The sequence below is a fragment of the Drosophila nasuta genome, chromosome 3 (assembly GCF_023558535.2).
Source record: "Drosophila nasuta strain 15112-1781.00 chromosome 3, ASM2355853v1, whole genome shotgun sequence".
NCBI classification, from domain to species: Eukaryota; Metazoa; Arthropoda; class Insecta; order Diptera; family Drosophilidae; genus Drosophila; species Drosophila nasuta.
In genome coordinates, this window is record NC_083457.1 from 35,758,658 (window position 1) to 35,780,560 (window position 21,903).

At 38.8% G+C, this 21,903-nt stretch overlaps 2 protein-coding genes across 3 annotated transcripts in view; both read left to right on the top strand.

Moving 5' to 3' along the window:
• The window catches only part of LOC132792790 (chromodomain-helicase-DNA-binding protein Mi-2 homolog), a 28,840-nt gene that overhangs the window by 287 nt on the left and 6,650 nt on the right, over positions 1–21,903 (top strand). The gene's annotated exons all lie outside the window — the stretch shown is intronic.
• LOC132792793 (RNA polymerase II elongation factor Ell) lies at positions 1,010–21,007 on the top strand. 2 transcript variants are annotated; one of them, XM_060802275.1, is made up of 5 exons: positions 1,010–1,199; positions 12,390–12,551; positions 12,618–13,086; positions 13,194–13,272; positions 15,694–21,007. In XM_060802275.1, exon 5 carries the CDS (start codon positions 16,077–16,079, stop codon positions 19,347–19,349), a length of 3,273 nt encoding a protein of 1,090 aa, XP_060658258.1. In that variant the 5' UTR covers positions 1,010–1,199; positions 12,390–12,551; positions 12,618–13,086; positions 13,194–13,272; positions 15,694–16,076; the 3' UTR covers positions 19,350–21,007. The 2 variants fall into 2 exon arrangements, with proteins under 2 accessions (XP_060658258.1, XP_060658259.1); XM_060802276.1 differs by having other exon boundaries at positions 12,395–12,551.

The window sequence follows — 21,903 nt, forward strand, 5'->3', positions numbered from 1 at the left end:
GACGTCTCTCGTTGCCGCCACTGTCGCTGCCGCCGTGAGCGCGTTGGCTTTTATTATTGTTTTTATTTCGTTTGTTGTGGTCAAATACCAATTTGATAAAAATAAGCATAATAAAATAATAAACATTGAGATAATTAAGTCAAAATTTATTGAAAATTGGGAAAAATTTACATTTGACGCGCGATTTTTCACATTTTTGCGTCTACTTCATTCCACTCAAATTTATTGCATTTTCATGTACTGTGTTTCGCAGATGCAGCACTACATTAAACTATATATTTGTCCCGCTCGCACTTGAAGTGTGTTTGCGATGGCAAAACATATGTTTTGCACGCTTGTTTTGATCTCTCCTTCTTTTCAAAACGAAAGGCGGGCAAATAAGAATGTTAAGAGGCGTAATAAAAATGCCTATTTGAAATTTACAAAAAAATTTTTTTTGTACTATTATTGTATTTAAAAAGGATATATTTTTATAAATGCATTCATTAAATAATTGAGTGATTATATAATTTATTTTTGAGCGCAGAATTGCATCATTTTTTATTTATTTTAACTTACGGCAACAACACTGCAATGACTCATTTGTACCAAAATTATGAAATGCAATTGCCAATGTCAGTGGCAAAGGTCATGTTAAGACTATTGGGTCACAATAAGTTGCTTAAAATTAGATTAGATATTTTCCTGTTGACAATAATTAAAATAAGAGTATTGTATACTAATTCACAATTTAAAATAATACTAAAAAATACCAAATACGCAAAACACAAGTGTCTGTTCTCTTTTGCAAAATTATGGTGTTTTTATCGTGTACACTATTGCGTACTTGCTCTATCGCATAGCATGTGCCAATGCGAGGAATATTTTTGTGAAAAACAATGTGTATACACTGTAAAGTGAGACCTGCGCATCGATATTCGGCAACAGCTACTCGCTCACTCTCTCTCGGATGCTCACAAACGCACTCGCAACCGCAAGCAACCGACGATAACGCCGCGTGAAGTGGGCTGCTTTGGAAATTTTACGATTCATTGTTGCTTGGACGTGGCAGCCATGACGTGATTTCTGACTTTGAACTAAAGAAAATTTTTTGTTCAAATTACATTTGTAAATTACACTAGAAAAATTAACTTAAGGGGAATACGTGCATTAATTAAACCAAACAACAAAACAAAGAGCTCAATTAAGTGTAACATAAAGTGTGTGCAAACTATAGAAAAACACATATATCTATATATATTGTGTAAGAAAAAATTAAAAATAATACATACATCTCACACAAAGCCATGTGTGTGCATGTGTATGCGAATGTATGCAAATGCAAGAATAAACGAAGCAAAAAGGAAAAAAATGTGCAGTACTTGCAATATTGTCAAAATTTACACATTGTTTTCCGTTGCCTTCCCTTCTATCCGTCGAATGCCGTGGATTCGTATTCGTAATGCGTTTGATTGATTTCTCCACTTCTAAGTATGTGTGTGTGCGTGCGTCGTCTCCAGGCGGATCGTCGTTTAGTCAATCCGTCTAAAAGTTGTGGCAAAGACAGTTGCCACCATTTACATTTAACAGAGTCGCCGTTCAATATCATTAACGCAGCCGTGTATTATATTTTATATACATATATACATCATATGTACACACACCCAATACATATGCACACATCGCAATACATATTTACGTCTGCTTGCATGTGTGAGTTTTGACTCGTTTGCTCGCCAAGAGAAGCTCGTCTCTCCTCCCACCGTTCATCACTTGATGGGAGCTAGCGTTTGTATGTGTATGTCTGTAAATGTGTGTGTATATACGAGTGTGTTATGCACGCGCGCGCTCCAGCAGCAATAGCAGCAGCTCTCGTCCTCGTCGTCGGCCCGTCGCTCTCGCTCTCTCTCGTGCTCAACCACCAAAAACGTCAGCCAAGCAAACAACAACAACCGCACTCGTCGTCGTGTCGGTGCTGCTGCCAACAACAACAACGTTATTTACGCGATTTCAATTAATTTATAAATAATTTTACTTCCAATAACAAATACAAGCTCAAATTTAAATCACCCGCAATCAACCTTTAAATGTATGTATAACGATTGCAAAAGTGTTTTAACTTCCAAATAACAAAAACGAAAAAGCAAATATAAAAAAGAAAAACCACAACTACTTACTCACTAAAGTAAAAGCAACAGAGGGTGGCAGAAAGAAGAGCAAACGAACGAACTGAGAATTTGCTGGAATGTGGTGTGTGGAAAACAGAAGAGGCAACCAACGCCGGCTTCATGTAACGAATATACAATAAACTATAGCAACAACCCCCTTTTTGTGCACAACATACATATGTATGTTAATTCGTTAATTCGATTCTTCCCTTGCCTTTCCAACCCGGCGGCATACAGTTTACGATGCTCCTCTCGTATTTTCTTGTTGTTTTCTATCAAAGCTGTTGCATTAAACGAGGGGGGGCGTGTGTGTATGTGTTTGTGCGTCTGCATGGATGTATAGAAGTTATCCTAGAAATCAAACGTGGGCAGCAGTCTAATTTTAACATGTGATGTGCGCCGCGCACATCTCTGTATGCTATCGATATACAATGGCACGGCTATCGATAGCATATCTATGCAAATTGTTGGAGCATCAAACAAATATTGCATTCTGACGTCAGCGTAAGGTATCCACTCTATATACGCATGCATATGTTTGCCTTCCTCCCACTTCGTTTGCTATCATTATAGTCTTATTTCGCCACTTTAAACATTTCAACAGCTGTCTGCTGTGTGTGCGCATATCGTCATTGGTTGCTTGGTTGATGGGGGACGGAGAGCGGAATAGTGGTGTTGGCAAGGCCTAATTCACGACAAAAGCAACAAAATCAATTCGATGGCTGCTCTCACCAGAATTAATTTGTTTAAATTTTTGCTAATGTCCATTCCAATCTCATGTTTTTACTGCTAGGTTTCTATTTGACAAGAAGAAAGTGTTTAATTTTGAATGTTGTGCATTAAAATGACATTTGAAAATGCTCAAAATGCTAAAAGCTTTGTCAGTGACAGCTAAGACGAACCAACGTCGTCGTCGCGTAAGAGAAAAAGACGACGAATGAAGGTGGGAGCGCCCAGCAACTGCACTCCATTCCATTGTACGTGTGTGTGTGTGTGTAAATATATTGCAGTATTGCACTGCATATTGAGAGAAATAAAGACCAAGGAAATGGGAGAGTGAGTGCGAATGAGAGAGTAAGTCAGACGATACTTTGGTAGTCAGGTGTAAAGTGCTGTTTAACGCATGTTGTTATTTTGTTGCTTACGTAGATAAGCTGCAAATACTGTAAATAATATTAACATTTATTTAGTGTCAGCAACAAACTGTCGTTTCTACTGATTGAATTTGAATAATGCTGATGCACTCATACATTATCAAACAATATGATCATCACGTTTGAGGTCAAACAGCCAAAGCTGTTGAACAAGCTTTCAGTTGTGTCTCAAGGCTTGTTCCAAAATACTTTATTATAGCATTTTGATCGTACATAATTTGAGAATAAGAAAAGTAAGTCAGATGGTAGATAAATGAATTTTCAATAACCCAATTACAACAAATGTATATCTCTCTTTCACTCGATCGGATTACACGCGACGACGACGCGGTATTTTTGTTTCTTTTACCCACCTTTGTCGGTTGTTGTTTTATTTATATGTATGTGTGTGGACACACTGATTTTCTATAATTTGTATTTTCGCTCACTGTTGCTGAGGGCCACAACACAACCAACAACGAGTCGAGTCACACATACACATAGATACATGCATGTGTGTGAACATACAAACAGAAAACTTGCATAAATCTGTTGAAAAGATATAAAAACTACAATAACAGCAACAACAATAACAACTGCGTGTGGCGCCCCAACCAAAATAAAATTCAATACAAGAAGTGAAAGTATTGTGTCTGCTTTGTGATTGTGTGTGTTTCGATCTTGCTTTGGTTTCGGGTATGCGAGAGAGTAAGGCAGGCATTGACGAACGATAGCCATGCATGCTGATGCTGTCACGCTCACTCATACTGCATTTAATTATGCCAACAACAAGTGGCGTTATTTTTTTTTGCTGCTCATGTCTCGATTTGAGTGCTTAAGGTTGACATTTTCAACGTTTTTACTACTCACATTAATTGCACGTGTTTAAGAACTTGTACTTATGCACAGTATACAAAATGTTTTGGAAAGATCTTTTCTTGATCTTTGCAAGTGTGTTTTTATTAAAAAGTCCATTAAATATTCTGTTTATCAGTCTTCACCTATAAACATACAAAAAGAGACTTACACATGCTCATATATGTATGTGTGTAGTTCAGAGAGCGGATCTCTCGTCGAAGTTGTTTGTTATAGTTGTGTAGGTGCTTTTCTCATTTTAGCATTTAACACGAATCTGTGTTGCTGTGGTGATTGTGTGTGTCAGTTGCTATTGCTCTTAAATTGCTTTTGTGCTTGTACACAAGTACACAAAAATACAATGAGACAGACAGTCGGATATTGTTGTTGTTATGGCTGCTTTGCTTGCTTGTTGTGCATGCGAATGAAATCGGCAGCAGCGTTTGACATTGATTACCGTAATACCTTGTGTATGTATGTATGCTAGTGTAGGGGTGTGTGTGTGTGCTTGTGCTTTGTGGTTGCTTTTTATATTTGTGCAACTGCGCGCTGTTGTCTTTTTTCACCTATTTACTATAATTGTGTTGTTGTTTTCGTTGCCCGATCACGAGCAGAGAAGGCCGTATCGCTTCTCATTATAAATATGTATGTGCGTATATGTGTAGCTACTGTGCTGCTATTTTATGGTTGTTTCACTTCATTTGTCACGTGTAAGAGTGTGTGTGTACTTTACTCTTACATGCGCCCACAACAACTCGCCTTGTGAAAATTGAAATTTTGGAAACAGAAATGCTTACATACATATAAATAAAATTCAACATTGTCATTTATAGGTGCGTTTAATTAACGCTTCTCTCACTTTTTTTTGCTCTGGCCTCAGCCCTCTACACAACAACAGCAATAATAAAAAAAAAAGAGGTGAAAGTGAAGGTCATTAATATTTGCATATGGGAATGTTTACGCATTGAGAGTGCTGCACACGAGTTAAATAAAAATAACGAAAATGACAAAACTTCAATTTGCTCACGCGTACAAACATATGTATGTATTTGTGTGTACATTTCTAGGTACACTGAATATACATACAAATGCATATATGTACATGGCTTTGTATGAGACGTATCTATGCCTCTGTCTCGTTCCCGTGGGCCTGTCTGCCTGCCTATTTTTGTCGCCATTGTGGTTTTGCAAGCTCTCACCTACACACGCACACATCAAAAGTGGTGCTCTCCCTCTCTCTCTCTCTCTCACACACACACACAGGCCCGCATACTTGTGCGGGGGCTTTTTTGTATTTGTCGCTGGAAAACATGCATAGCTGCCGTTGTAGTTGTTGTTAATTTTATTTTTTTTTTATATAGACCTTTACTTAATTGGTTCAATAGTTTTGTAATTGTTATCGGGCGGCGTGTGTTCATACATACATATGTTTGGATGTGTGTATATAACACAATTTTTGCTTCAGTTGTTACCAAAAATAGTTTGATGTGAAAAGGAAGGTAACCAATTTTTTTGTTTTGTACTGTATGGGTGTGTCAAATCCATTTATAATGTACTACATAAAAAACACATGTATAACGTTCAGATATTTTTAAACAATCAAGTTAACTAGATCGATATCGATTATTGACGTGTGTTTGTCATCTCATATGGGAGGAACAACAGTTAATTGGTCAGTGTTGCCAAACTGTTGTCGGCATGTGGACGGCTTGAGCGCGCGTTGCCAACTTGGTGAATAATTGCCGCACTTATTGTAATAGTGCATGTATATACATATTTTTTGATTATTGTAATCCGTCGTTAACTTTGGCATAGTTTCGTAGCCGAGAAACCAGAAAATAAAACCAACATTAAAATTACCAACCAGCAGCCGACAAAAGCAACAACTGCTGCTGTTACTGTCGTCAAAGCTGTTGCTGTTATTGTTGTTGGTATTTTTTGTGTTGCGCGGCCCTCGTTTTTGTAGTTGCCACCCGACTTGTTATATATCGTTGTTGCTGTCGCTGTTACTGCTGCAGTTATTGGTGTTGTTGTTGTGGTCGTGGCTGCTTTGCGGTTGCTTTAGTCATATTTACGGCTGCCTATAATGTTTATATAATTTTTCGTATCTTTTATTCACTTGTGCATACCGAGGTTTCTTATTCGTGGTTGTGCTTTATTATTTTCATTACAAGTGGTGGGTTGAGGTGAATTTTCGTGTGTTTGAGTTGAACTTGCTTGCCAGTGTGACCAATAGAATGTGCAAAATAAATAGAAGAAATGGGTTCCAATGATCTCTTTTCATTTTAGGTTAGTTCGTTTTTTATTGTTCAACAATATGCAAACAAAAAACATGTTAAAGCTACCAAATCCAATGTTCTCCATCACGTTTTGTAATTATTCCATCATATTTCACAATTTGAATACAGACAAAAGACACCGGAAACAAACAAGACGAAGGTGAGGGCTGACCTGGCTCTGACGTTCTACTTTTAAAGCTAAACAAATATGGGCACACTCATACACAAATATGTAGACAGACAGACACACACGCCAGCCTAAACAGACATAGAAATGGCACAGTAAAAAAAAACCGTAAACAGTCAGCGAGAACTCTGCGGAAGTTCAATTAACACACAGCATTTACTGCGGAAAAAATGCGAGTGATAAAAAAAAGAAGTCGAAAAACATTTAGTAACACAAGTTAGATGGATAGCAAAATTTGATTGCAATTGACGAATAATAACTTAAACTCATAATTCTTCATGCAAAAATGCATTCTCATTTGGGCCAGCAACAACAACAACGATAATAAAATAATAACAACATGCAAATGGTATAATGAAATATTAAAAAGTTGATTGTACGCTCAATTTGGCTGACCTTCAGTCATTTTCAAAGATATAGCCATAATATAATGATGCCGCATACAAATCGTAAATATACATGCATATGAATTTTTAAATAAAAATACTGACAACGCGCTTAAGATTGAGAGAGTTGAATGTTGCTGTTGCTGAGGGGGTGGGGAATACCAGTCAGTCCCCTGTCGTGGTAACACCAATCTCTCGTTGTACGTCTCTTTAAATACCCGTTAACATCGGGTACCTGAGTCTAACTAGTTAGTGGCAATCTTCTTATATGTGTTACAGCCTTCTGCTGTCTGTCCTCAGAAATCAAAATTTTTGACATAATACAAATACTCTGGTTCCTCAGAACTTTATTGATATTAATATACATCGAAAATTGAATTTTCATTTTAGATGGCATTTATTTATATTCTTGATTCTAAGAATTTTATGAATATTCGATTATATACTTGGAAAGTAATTTGCAAAGCAATACTTTTATATTAACGTGGCGGGTATCTCAAAGTCGCGCATATTCGACTGTAGCTTTCTTACTTGTTTTTCTCTTTTTGTTGTTTTTGCCGTCTGTTTTGGTTACTGTTTGTGAGTCCGTTTTTAGTCCAGTTCGAAATTGCCAACCATGTTGTGCTATCTTCGTCTCTGTCTCTCTCCCCCTTCCTCACGCCTGCGCCGCACGCGTCTCGATCCAATAAGAAGAAATAATCCAACTGAATCTGGGAAGACAAGTTTTTGATTTTGAAGCTTCCAAAGCTTCAACAAGCTCTGCTTTGGTTTTACTTTAGTTTACCGCTCGCTCAGTCATTGTTCCTCTCTCTCTCTCTCCCTCTCTGAGTTGCGGCAACAGCTTTGACTTCGTTACGATTTGAGCCTTCTAGCTTTGCTGTTGTTGAATCTGGTTTTAATTTTTGGGTGTTGTTGCTGATTAGCATGCACATGTATTTGTTGTGTTCGTCGTCTGACTGCCTATGTGTACGCGAGAGTGTATGTGTATATGAGTGTAAGTAGCAGAAGCTATCGCCGCTTCGATCGATGGACAGACAGACAACATTACGAAACGAAAACACAACAAGACAAAGTGAGATAGTTGTTTTGTGTAAAGCCTTAAACCTATAAGGTTGGATTAAATGCAAAAATAAACAAGTTCACCCCATAATCAGTTCGAACCTTTTGAACCAGTTCTTAGCGTAATTGGAACATTGTTGTAATTTCCCATAATTATATTTCGACATAGACTGATTATGAAAATGTTTTCTCTTATATTATATAAAACTGGCTAAATTATAATTAGAAACCTATTTTTGTTGATCTTCTTAGAACACACAATTTCGTCCGTTTTTTGTCGATAATTTAATTTATGCAGCGTTTTTGAAAACTGGTTTCAGCTCCTCCTTTATGTTTTTCCCCGCATCTTTCGATCTATTCTTGTATTTAAATACATTTTTAATTGTCGATTTTCAATCAGCAGAATACATAAAACCAGAATTTGTAAACCACATTTAAAGTTTATTTTATTTATGCTGTTTTTTTTTTATAAAACCAAAATAGCACAGTTGCTTTCGTTCGTTATTCGTCGAGTTGATTGAGTAATTCTTTTACTTAAAGTTTTCTAATTAATAGATAAGGTTATCCACTAACATAACTCGGCAGCGAGAGAGAGTGCACGACAGCACGCGTTTGTAATCTAATCAAAATAAATAAGAAACCAACAAAAATTTCTGCCCATTCACGGTCAATGTTTTATTTTTTCCATTTTGATTACAATTATTTTGCGATAGTCCAAAACAAACGCATTTCCGTTTAACATTTTTGGTTTTTTTTTTTTGGTAATCATGAAAAAGCAAAGCTGCAAATTATGCAATGTACATCGGGTTGTTGTTGTTGCTTAAATCGGTCAATGAACGTTGCTGTTGTTCAACAAGATCTTCCAGGTGACGCTTATAATTTGATTGGTTTTTGTCATCGTCATAGTTGTTGTTGTTGCTTTTGTGAGAGGGCGAACTGCGAGTCCGTTCAGGCCACAGTTCATTGTACGAGTCGAGTACGCGTTTGTTTGCTTTGTGTTTGTTTTGCGACTTTGTATCGTACAAACAAGCAAAGAACCCCATGATATCTCATTGGGACTACCGATATGAGTTTGTTTCGAATTCATTGGCCTTGAATATTTAGAATGAGGTGAAAAAAGTTAATGAATTGACCTTAAAATATATTTTGCAGTTGCAAATTACTTTTCTTCTATGGATATTGTTTGCAAATATATTTTATGGAATCATTATATTTTCATTAATTTACAATATCACATTTTATTATTATGAAATACATTTCAAATTGTATGAAATACCTTAAAAAAATATGCCGAAGGTTTTTTAAAAAAACGTATTTCTTTTATTACTTGCAATTATGACATGGGGCTTCCCCGCATTGACTCTATAAAAATCTAGTAAATTGCATATTATTTTTCTATGTATTGTAAGGTTTCTTTATAGACTCATGACGCATCTGCAGTGAACTATAATAATAAATAATTGCTTCGAGTGAATTTTGAAGTGAGCAAAATGTCGCATAACTGTATAAATAACGTTTATCGGGCAAACATTTTTTTATAGTCTATGAGTGAATACATTATGAAATTGTATTTGTTGTTAAGCTTTGTATTTATTTATACAACCCTTCTTCTCAATAACGAGCATGTCAAGTGAGGCGACACCATTTAACGCCTTTCTCAATATAATATATAGTATAAATATTTTCACACTCTGTTTGATGTGATGCCTGAATCGTGAGTCACATTTCCTAATAATGGTATTGCTGATGTTATTGTTGTTGTTGCTGTTTTCCTCTGGTGCTAAAAATAGCAAAAGTGTTGAATATACAAAATATTGCCATAATATACTTATAAAATATGCATGTGTGTGTTTGGTCTTGTCGAGAAAATTGAGCTGCTGCCTGTTGTATCGTGGGTATTGGAAATGCACAAAATACTGCATGGCATTTTGGGATTCCCGTGTGGGCTATTACCCTCTAAGAGGGAGAGGGAGAAGGCGACGCGTCGACGACAATTGATTATTCATTTTACTCTCACATACACACTTACATGCCTGCGAAGAGAGCATGTGTGAGAGCGAGAGAGCGACTTGCATTCCCCAACGCGCGCCCTCTTTAATGGTATCGAAAATTGTCGTTTCTTTTGTTTTTTTTTTGTCGCATTACTACTCGACTTTTGGTTTACCGCTGCTGATGCTTCTCCTGCCCTACAACGTTTTTGAACATCTGTTTCAGCACTGTGCCTATCAGCGCATTTATAAAATTTACATTTTTAAATGCTTTGCACGTATTTTTGTGGTGCACACAAACCTACATACATTTGCATAAATACATATATGCATATGGATGCAAGTGTGTGGAGCCGTTAATGTGTCTTTAATTCGTTTGGCTTGTAGTTGTTGTGGTGGTTCTGCCCATTTATCGATTCAACTGAGTTTCGATCGATTTGGCGAAGGTGGCAGCACTGGGCACCGGTGCGCAGATTAACGCGCTTAGTTGTTGTGCCATAGTGTTATGTAGCTGTCGCTGTCTTGCTCGCCCACCCGACCGCTCTCGTTTGGCATTGTTATCAATGGATTTGTTCTTGTTGCTTTTGTTTTGTTATTGTAAAGAAGCGCATCGCACAAAGCAAAAACTGTCTACACAGCTGTCAGCTGCACTGGTCACACTAATATGATGCGAGTGTATGTGTGTACTTGTGTATTATTTAATTCTATTTAGAAGCGTGTGAGATTATTGTTACTGCCCTTCTTTTTCTTGAGCATGCCATTGCACACGTTCACACGTTTTTCATAGGTTTCGATACATGAACACACACATCTATACTACATTCAGTATGTCTTTCTTTGGGTTCTTTTTTCGGTGGTTGTTGCTCCTGTTATTGTTTAAAGCCTGAGGCCAGCTGTTGTTGTCTGCTACGTGGAGTCCTCGTACACAAAGACGAAAACATACAGGCATCGACCACCCCTCCTCCTCTCTCCACACTGTTCGTTAGCTCGCATCGTCTCGTGTCACGTTGTCGTCGCTGTTGTCGTCACGCGCAGTGCATTGGCCTTTGAGTTCGCCTGGGCTCTCAATGCTATTTAAGCGGCGTTCGCTCGCCGTCTCGGAGGAGGAACCGACAACATTTTTAACAAATGGCCGCCGACATAGCGTCGCGCGCGCGCTTCAAACTTGAAATTGTATTTGTTGTTGTTGGTGCTACTGCTCTTTAGGTTTTGTTTTTTGACTTTTCGGCTAATTTGATAAAACGTTGGCTGCAAATTTGTTGTTATTGAAACTGACAAACACACATACACAATAACAACAATCCAGGGGCAACATTATTATATTATTATTTTTTTTGTTATAAATGAACTTCAAGTTGTTACCTTGGCTCACAGCTTTTATTTGTGGAGTTTGTCAGCGTTGGTTGCTAGTATGTGTGTGCGATTTTACGAGCTTTAAAATTTTTGCGATTTGCTATAAATCTCATCCTGTTCGACTACAACTACTGCTATTATCCAGTGAATAACAAGACAAACAGACAACAATACATGCGAAAAAGAGACAAATATACTTTCCTGCCATTTTATGACTTTGTTTTTGCTTGTCGCATTTTGTTTGACAGCTGCTGCCGCCAGATTTTTAGTTGCTTCCTGCCTAAATCCAAATTCGAATCCGCATCATAAAAGATCGTCAGGTGTGCTGCTTATGACCATTTACCGCAGTACATATTTGCACTCACATACACACACACACACACCGAAATTCCTCAAATGTAAAACACATTTTCACGTAGAGAGCGTGATGAGTGTGGGGTAGCTAAAATTCCTAGTACAAAAACAGATAAGCCTACCACAGCAGGCAAAAAAGCAGGCACGACACGACACGAACGAACACACGACCTCACATACATACATATACGTACACGCATATACAACCCATAGGCTAGATCTCTGTCTACGGTAAAACTACCTGAAAGCGGAAAATTTGTGTATGCAAAAATGTCAAAAGTGAACACGAATTAACAACAAACACAATTGCCGTGCAGAAAAGTTCGAAGCGGGTGTCTACGCTTCTCACACTCTCTTTAATAAACTCTCTTTGGCAAGAGAACGAAGAAGTGCGAGAGAGAGCGAAGAGCCCTTAAGAGAAAATGTGTAGCGTAACGGTATGCAACGTAAACATAAAACAGCTGAGCTGTACGTAACCAAACGTGTGATCGCGGACGCGTAACGTAAATAAATATAAGTGAACAAAAACACACATACACAAGTAAAATTCAAAAGAGAATCACGGAGCGGCAAGGAAACGGAAAACAAAAAAAAATTTTAAAAATGAAAAACTAGTGCCTTCTAACATATTCGTTTCTTTCCAAAAAGTGTAGAGTGAATTTAAAAGCAAAAGCAAAGCATAATTTGAACAAAGATCCAGTAAAAGCAGAAATCAAAAGGGAGAACAGCACCACGGCCATAAAACAACAACAATCAACAACTACAAAATTAACAACAACCAACAGCAGCAGCATTATCAACCACCACTAAGTACGAAAAAATGAATTATATTCCATAAGGAAGTCATTTTCATTGCAATTGGTAATCATTTTATAGAGAAATCAGCAGCAGCAGCAACAACTTTATTGTCCAAATTGAAGAGCTTTTTTCGTGGTGCGCGTAACAGCACTTGGCTATCGATTGACCGGCCGACCGATAACAAGCCGATAAATTCACTGTTCAACACTGCAGCACAGTTTAGCTGAGCAACAAAGCGAGCGCACAGCTGATTGGGCTGTTTGTGTTTGTGTTGCTGGCTGAGAGCGGGAGGTAGAGTGAAAGGTTTACGTTTGCTGCGTGCGTGCCAAGTAACAGCGTGAGAACAACAACAACAACCTTAAGTTCTGCGTGTGACGTGGTGGGAGCGCAAAAACAAGAACATCGCATCGCGCAGGTGGCAGATCCAAAAACAGCTGTTTCAACAAGCAAACTATAACAACAAAAAACAACGTCGCTGAAATCTACTAAAGCGACAAAGCGCGTTGATGGCTATTGTCGTATAAATGTAAATATATACAGACATATTGTAAGTACATTTCACTGGGCCTCTTGTGTGCTTTTTATTATTTGTATTGAGCTTATGTCTGTATTTTGTTTTCATATATTATTGTGACGCGTGCCCTGCGACTGTAGCTTTTCCAACAGTTGTGAGATAATTACTCACACGTACACGTTCTCAGCGACAGCGATCAACAACAACCACAATAACAAAGTAAGCTAAAGTTTTGTATTTTTTTTTTTTGCTAAGACGTGCAACGAGCCACAAGCTTTTCTGTGATACACACACACAGAGACAGACAAATAAACAAATACACCAAGAAATAAACGTACATACGAAATGTAGATAAGAAAAAAAAAACGTAAAGTCAACGCATAACGACAATCTCGAAGAGCACAAGAGAAAGAGCGAGAGCAAGAGCGATTGAGCGTGAGAGTAGAGCAACGTGCAGAGAGCACGGCGAAGAGAAGAACCTCGAGTAGTAAACGGAATAACGGAATGGCCAACGGCCAGCGACGGCAGAGTGCCAAGTGCGCACATTAAATTGCAAACTTGTTTTCATCTTCGCTCTACGCTTCACTTCCATAATAACTACATTACAAACAAAAAAACAGCAACAACCACAAAAAATACTACTTGCAGTAGTAGAGCAGCAAGTGATACAAGGCACGTACAACGTATTTCAAACGAAACGTCGAGACTGCAAAGAAGCAAAGCAAGCGTGCTGCGAGAGAGCAGCAGAATAACTAAAGAGCGGCAAATTGAGCACCCATGTGTATGTGTGTGTGAGAGAGGGAGATACGACGAAAACTGCCTGCTTGATCTGCTCTGCTCCGTCGCGTCACACTCGTCGACGTCGCTGCCTGCCTGACTGTCTTAGCATTGTCCACGGGGCGGCGGTGAGTGGTGTAATAATAAACGAGTGCACAGCAGCAGCAGCAAAGCAGCACAACGACGACGGCAACCACTTGAAAGCAACTCGTTTCGATTTCATTTAGCAGATACCTTTTGTACGTTGATTAAGATACCTTGGACACATACACTTCTTAAATTCAATTCATATGAAATAAAAAGGAAATCAATTGCTAAACCAATAAAAACAATACGTTCAATTATCGAGAATTCCAGTGCCAAAAACAAAAATAAATATGTGTTAAAAGCAAAATTCCAAAGCACCAAAATGTCTTGAGTAAAAGTGTTGGCGTAAAAACCCAAAATACACACATACATATATTCGCATGCATACGACGTTATACTCACGCACACAACGATATCAAATACAAATATAAAAACAAAAAAAGTGGTTAAAAGGCATTAAAAATTAACAATATTTCGAGTGCTTGAACTCTGTGCCTTCAATTTCGAATCGGATAATACAACTGTGTGTGAGAGTGCGAGTGTGTGTGTCTGCCAAGAAAAAGATATTCACATACACATGAGAAATAACATATATGCAACTAATATAGAAGTGGACAAAAAATATTATAAGCAGCAACAGCAGCAGAAAAAATATATATGTATATAAAAAAATCAACGTACAAACACAGATGATTTTTAGCAAAAAGCAAAAAAAAGAAAAAAGATCAAGCAGCAACAGCAAGCAACAACAGTAGTGAAGCCAATCAAAACAGCAGTTGTCTCGCTTTGTCACACATCGATCAATGCGAGCGAGAGAACGAGAGAGACAACAAACCAGCAGCGAGCGAGCGCGCACACACCACCAAAAGCAGTCAAGCGACGTGTAACCATATTAGTGTGAGTGAGTGAGTGCGTACGTGTGTGTGTGTGCGCGAACAGCATTGATTGCTCGCTCTGCGCGCAGTGCTGCGCTGCTGTCTTTGATTTTGCTTATGGCTGCCGCCGCCGCCGCCTGACTTTTGAGCGATTCATATACACACACAAAGACAATTTGAGCACCTGGCGCAGGAGTCGCACTTTCAACTTAAGCAAAAGTTACACCAGTCATCATTCGCACGCCTCGCACGCAAACATGTAAAATCACCAGCAGCAGCAACAAAACGGCAATAACAGCAACAACATAAATCGACAACAACAAGAGCATTGAATATACATGCCTACCTTAACCCAATTAAAAAATACATACCATATTATTTAACAAAAGAAATTGTGTTATTTGCAAGTAGCACACAAATACACACACAAAAAGAGCAGCAACAACGTGGAGTGCAAATATGAACCAGACTTTTTGAAAGTGGAAGAGCGTACCTGGAGAGAGAGCGACCGAGTGAAAGAGAGAAAGAAATGAGAGCTATACGGAAGTGAAATTCTCAAGCAGTAACAACGAAAATTATTTAAAAAAGAAAGAAAAAAGAGTTGTGCGTGTGATTTGTTTTGCGTTTGTATTAGTGCCTGCATTTCAAATCACAAAAATTGAAAGAAAGAAAAACGCAACAACAACGACAACAGTAGCAAGTTTGCAGCTCAGCTCAACAAGAAAAAAAAACCAACTCTGAAGAGAGCAGTTTCGTATCAAAGTGTGCGTGTGTATTTGATGTCTGTGTGTGCGTACGTGTGTGTATCAAATGCATTTGCCTCTGTTCACGTCTTAGCAACAACGTAAATTTTATTTACGATTACAACATACTAAAAGCAAATATTATTAATTGTGTACAGCAACTGAACCAACAATTGCCATTTTGGACCACGGGTAACGACACATCCTGAAAACGTCTTGAAGAAGCTTCAACATCAAAAACAAATTTACAACAACTTCCAGTTACCAAAATTTACTTCCAACGCTCTTCCGTGTCCGCAAAAGCAAAACAAAACAAAAAAATAACAAAAATCTATCGAGAATTGTCTATCAAATCCATTTTTTGCCATTCGCCACGCAACGTCACTACGACAAAGCAGCCAACTTAAGTAGCAAGTAGAACAACATCAGCAGAGTATATCGATATACAAAAACAACAACGACGACTAGGTAACTACAATTGTGATCACCATATCATCATTATATACAACAATTTGTGGACTGGGGGCGCGGCGGACACGTTATGAGCAATTCGATTGCATCAACAAAATGCCTGCCCAATGTCTCGTTCTCGTCCGGCAATTATGGTATGTCACAAAGCCACCGTTATACCGATGATAGCAAGGAGTACATATTCCTTAAGCTCACCGACTCTGCGTACCGTGCCATCGAGGAGTATCAAAGAAATGAGCATGCCAATCGCCTGGGACCCGGCCAATGCGCCAAAATACAATGCAATGGCAACACTGGCTTCATACACTTTCCACTTCCCAACAGCGATAGCAATGGTAATGCTAATGCTAACAACAATGGCATGGAGAATGGACGTAAATTCGGCTTCACCATCGATGACTTGGAGGGAACGCTGGAGTGCATACAGCAGCATGATCAGAGGCTCGATGTCCTTGGTGCGTTGGCGCGTCGAATGCGCATTCATGCCAACGATGATGTCTACGATACAACGCGCACAAAGATGGCCCGGGCTGAGGAGACGGAGAAGAGCAAATGTATACGTGAGATCAAGCCAAATCAATCGGATATTGGGCGTAAGGTGAAGAAGCCACCAAGCGCTTCGGCATCGCATCACAGTGGGAACAACAACAACAACAACAACAACAGCAGCAGTAGCAGCAATAGTTTTAACAGCAACAATAGTCGTAAGTTAGGTACATCGCCATTTAATGGTCTGACATCATCAGTAGCAGCGGGAGCCGCTGCAACATTATCCTCACGCTCACCCAATCCCAATATGTTGGGCGCCAGTGGCACAGTCAATGGCAACAGTAGTCGCAACACGGCCGCTGCCACGCTGGCCAACACATTCGCCAATGGCATCTCGCAGGGTTATGCAGGTCTGAGCGGCAACTCGCCCCGCGACAGCATCAGCAGTAGCACAACAACAACTGTTGCTAAATCTGGCAACAGCAGCAGCAACGGCAATGGACGCAATAAAATGCTCAATGGCAGCAATTCTCGCAATGGTAACACCAAATCAGGAGGAGGAAGTGGCGGAGGTGGGGGAGGCAACGGAGCAGGTGGAAATGGTAACAAAATGTCGGAGGTTTCACGTCGCACGATACGCGAGCGTTTGATACATTTACTGGCACTGAAGCCGTTCAAGAAACCAGAGCTGTTTGCACGCCTTAATCATGAGGGCATCAAGGATCGGGAGCGCAACATGATATGTAATATACTCAGGGACATAAGTGTTATGCCACAACACAATACGTACAATTTGCGCCGTCAGATGTGGAACGATGTCGATGAGAATTGGCCGTTCTTTAGCGAACAGGAACTGCAGCAGCTGAAGCGTCGTAAGCCACAGAATCTGACGCCACCCATGAGCTCGGATGCGGGCAGCTCAACATCCGGACAAAGTCCGACATCCACACACACGGGCAGTCCGCCGCCATTGATGTCGATGGGATCGGGTGGAGGCGGTGGACACGGCATGGGAGGACAGCATATGATGTCCGCCAATAGTGGCAGCAGTCTCAAGCGCAGCAGCATCGAGTACGATGAAATGTTCAATCCGGTGCAGACGAAAAAGATGCGCATCAGTCATTACAATCGCGAAACTGGCAGTGCTCCTCAATCACAATCGCAATCATCATCATCAGTCTCCTCCTCCTCATTAAATAGTGTGCCTACGTCGACGTATCGCAGTCGAACTGGAAGCTCAGCAGCTGCTTATACGCCGCCACAACAGCAGCAGCGTCAGCAACAGCATCTGGTGGATGAGCACAGTAGTGATTTGAGCTACAATGTGCTGGACAACATTGACGAGTTCAGGAGCATTGAGCAGCAGCAGCAGCAACCACAACAGCAGCAGCAGCAACAGATGCGCGGCAATAGTCGACGCACTAGCAGCAGCAGCTCATCGAAGCAAGGCAGCAACGGGAGCACGGATAAACGCAATTCCACAGGCAGCAACTCGAGCAGTTCCAGTGGCTATGAGACGCAGCAGGAGCGCAACAGTCGCCAGTCCTCGTCATCGTCGTCGTCGTCGGCAAACAGTCGCAAGTCCTCAACAACGCCACCAAAATTGGCAGCAAGTTTTGTGCGACAGTCGGCGCCGGCAGCGACAACGCAGCAGCAGCAACAACAACAACAAAAGCAGAAACAGCAGCATCATCAGCAACAACAACAACGCAGCAACTTTAATAGTAACAGTAGCAACAACAATGCGCACGATGAGTACAATTCATACAACAACAATACGCACGCCGCTTCTAACAGCAAGAAGCGCACGAGCGAAAGCAGCAGCAATGGTCAGCGACAACGCAACAGCAGCAGCAGTAGCAGCAACGTCTATCAGCAACAGGAAAGGCAGCAAATGCAGCAGGATAGACAACAGCAGCAACAGTTGTCGCACCATCAGCAGCAGCAGCATCATCAACAGACGCAGCAGCAGCAACAGCCACAACACCACAATCATCATCATAGCAATCGCGAGTCGACAGCCAGCAATCATCAGTCCCATCATCAGCAACAGCAGCAGCAGCAGTCGAATCCCCAGCACCCATCGCCCACCCAGCAGCTGGCGGAGGCAGCTCACGCCTATGCCGATGGCAATGCCAACAACGATGGTGCGCCACACTATGACTTTAGTCAGTATGCTCCGATACGCACGCTGGAGGTGCGTCGATGCTATAAGAATGAATTTCAGAGCGACTATGTCGAGTACTGCAAACTGTTGACCAGCGTTGAAGGTGTGCGCAAACGCTTCCAGGATCTCTCCAAACGCTTGGAGGGCGCTCAGCAGCGGGGAGGCGATGATTATGATCAGATCAAGCGGCAGATTGTCAACGAATATGAGCGCATTAATAATGATCGCGGCACACAGGAGGATAAGCAGCGATTTGATTATTTGCATGCCAAATTGGCGCACATCAAGCAGCTGGTCATGGACTATGATAAGACTTTGCAGCAGACGACTGCAGCAGAAGCAGCAGCAGCCGAGGCTCAAGCAGTTGCAGCGGCCGCAGCAGCAGCCGCAGCTGCAACAAGACTGGCAGAGAGTAGCAGTAGCAATAACTTGCAGCATCAGCAGCAACAGCAACCGCAGCAATATCAGCAACAACAGCAGCAGCAACATCATGCTGTCGTAACGATACAGCATCAACAAGAGCAACAGCTACAGCAGCAACACCATTATAACAACAACAACAATCACGGCAGCCATGATAGCGACTCGGATGATAGTTCAGCTAGTTCTGATTCCAACGATGATGATGACGATGAAGAAGATTGCGATGATTCCAACTCCAATACTGATGACGACGAACACTACTGAATGAACGAATCAATCAAATCAACTCCAATCCAATCAAATCAATTAAACAATCGGAAACAAAATGCTACTTTAATGCAACAGTTGCTGCTGCAACAGTTGCAAGCAATGTAAAAAGGCAAAAAAAAAGAAACTATTATACATATAAATATATATACTATATATATTACACAATTATTATAGTAAACAACAGAAACACCAACAACAACAACAACAAAGCGTTCTACAAGAAAAATTATACTAAATAAACAAAAAAAAAACTAAACAAAAAATGTTGAAATTATGTTAACAAAAAAATTAAAAACACAAAATACAAAAAAAACTATTTGCAAAACGTGTCGTAAAAAGCAAAAGAAAAACGCATATATTTTCAATGCAACAAAAAGCAACAACCAACATGCCTAAACAACAACAATAATAACAAGCAAAGAAAAAAACAATTTTTGTAGACTTGAAAAACAATTAGGGGCAATTCAAATGTAAAATGTTTGATTTTTGATTTTGTTTTTTAAACGTTTTGTGTGTAATAATAATTATATTATTGTCAAGCAACTTTTTTTTAATATATACATTTATCTATATATATAAATATAGACAGCAAGAGAAAAAGCGAGAGAGCTTATGTTTTTCTTTTTGCGATTTCCAAAACTCGGACAACTTTTTCCAACTGTTTCTTATTTTATACAAAACAACAACACAACACCAACACACATACACCAACATACACAGCAATATGTTACGTACACAATCATATAAACTTTTGTTTTTTTTTTGTTTACATTTTTTGTTGATAAACTACACAATATGTAAATACCAATACATAAGTATATAATTTCCTATTCCTCTTCCAAACCAAGACAAAACAACATACAGTGTGACAAAAGCAATTCGTTTTTGGCAATCACACAGCCAGACACAAGAACACACATTTCTATATGCTTCTCCTCCTTCCCCTTCTTCTGGTGGTGTTGCATGCGGGCGTGCCTCTTTAACAATAGACTGAACTTTTAAACGGCTTGTTAATTTTTTTTATATAAGTATATATACTTACTTATTTGTAGCAGCTTGTGTAGAAAAATTTCAATTTTAATTTGTGTATAACTAGTTAATTTTTGTTATAAAAGAATATTTTTGTGTGTGTTTTGCAAATCGTACACAAAATATAATTTTGTTTTACTTGTTTTCTTCTTATCAAACATTTCAATGCGCTAACCATAAATTATTTATTTTTTTTGCGTTTGCCTGTTTAGACAAATTTTTGCTCAAAACAAAAAAAAAAAACAAACACATTAAATAAAAAGAAAAAAACAAGAATGAAATACTAAGTAAATGAGTTATAGACATGATTGTGCGGTTGTATCAGAGCTATGCGGCCCCAAAATAAGCTGTTTGCTTTTAGTTTTAGAACAACTTTAAGCACGTTACAGACGCTTCCTTAAAATATATGTATAAAAAACACAAAAAACATAAATCGAGTAAAGTCATTTGCTTGAGAAATTATAAAATAATTTGCTGAAACTCTAGTGTCCAAAAACAAAAACAGAACTAACAAAAAATATTTAATAAAAATATCTAAAAACGAATAAGAATGGTAGAGAATGAATGAAAAAAAAAACACAAAACGACGAAAGTGAAAGGAAGGAAACAACCGACAAATTTTTTTGTTAGCTATTTCGTTGCAATATTTTTTATATACCATATTTAAGTAGTAGGAAAAAACAAAAATGAAACGAAAAGGGAAAATCAAATGAAACAATGAGATCAAGTTGCAAAAAATCAAGCGTTTAAAATCGATTTGTAGCAATTACAAAACAATATTAAAATGATATATACAATTTATATACAAGAAAAGGAAAAAATACTATATATATACATATACCTATATACAACAATGACATTTGATAAGTAAACAAAAAATGAGATGAGGGGAACTTACTAGTTTTATATGCATAAATGCCACGCCCACACACCACACACGAAAAAACAAAACAAAAGCAAAAACAACTCACACGAACACACATACAACACATATACACACATAAACTAATCTACTGCAATTACAAGAAATAATGAAACTTATTAATGATAAACAACAAGAAAAAAACAAACAAAAAAATGATTGTGTAAGCCGCAAGGAAAAAAGGAGTAAACCAGATCAAGAGACATGAGAAAATTATTATTATTATTATTATATAATTATTATTATTATTGTAAGTTGTAAGAGCAAAACCGCTGACAAAACCAGCAGAATTAAAAATCTTAAAAAAAATGAGATATTGTTATATACTAGTAATTATTAAGGCGACAAACAAAACAACAAAAAAAGAAAACAGACAACAACAAAAAACTTAACAAAAAAAGCAAAGAAAAAATAGAGTCAAATAAAATATTGAATCGAAAAAAACAACTTTGGTTTTTTTTTAATATGGGAGATTTTCAGCATTCACTTATAGCGATTTTGATTTTCAGTTATAGTAAATTTGATTTTGAAGAGTTTTTCGCTTGAACATGAACCACGGTAAAGAAAGCTTGCGTGAGTTGTAAATGCATTCGCTCA

Bases quoted from the DNA above. Each gene is read 5' to 3' on its own strand.
- LOC132792793 (XM_060802275.1), top strand. From the start codon at position 16,077: ATGAGCAATTCGATTGCATCAACAAAATGCCTGCCCAATGTCTCGTTC.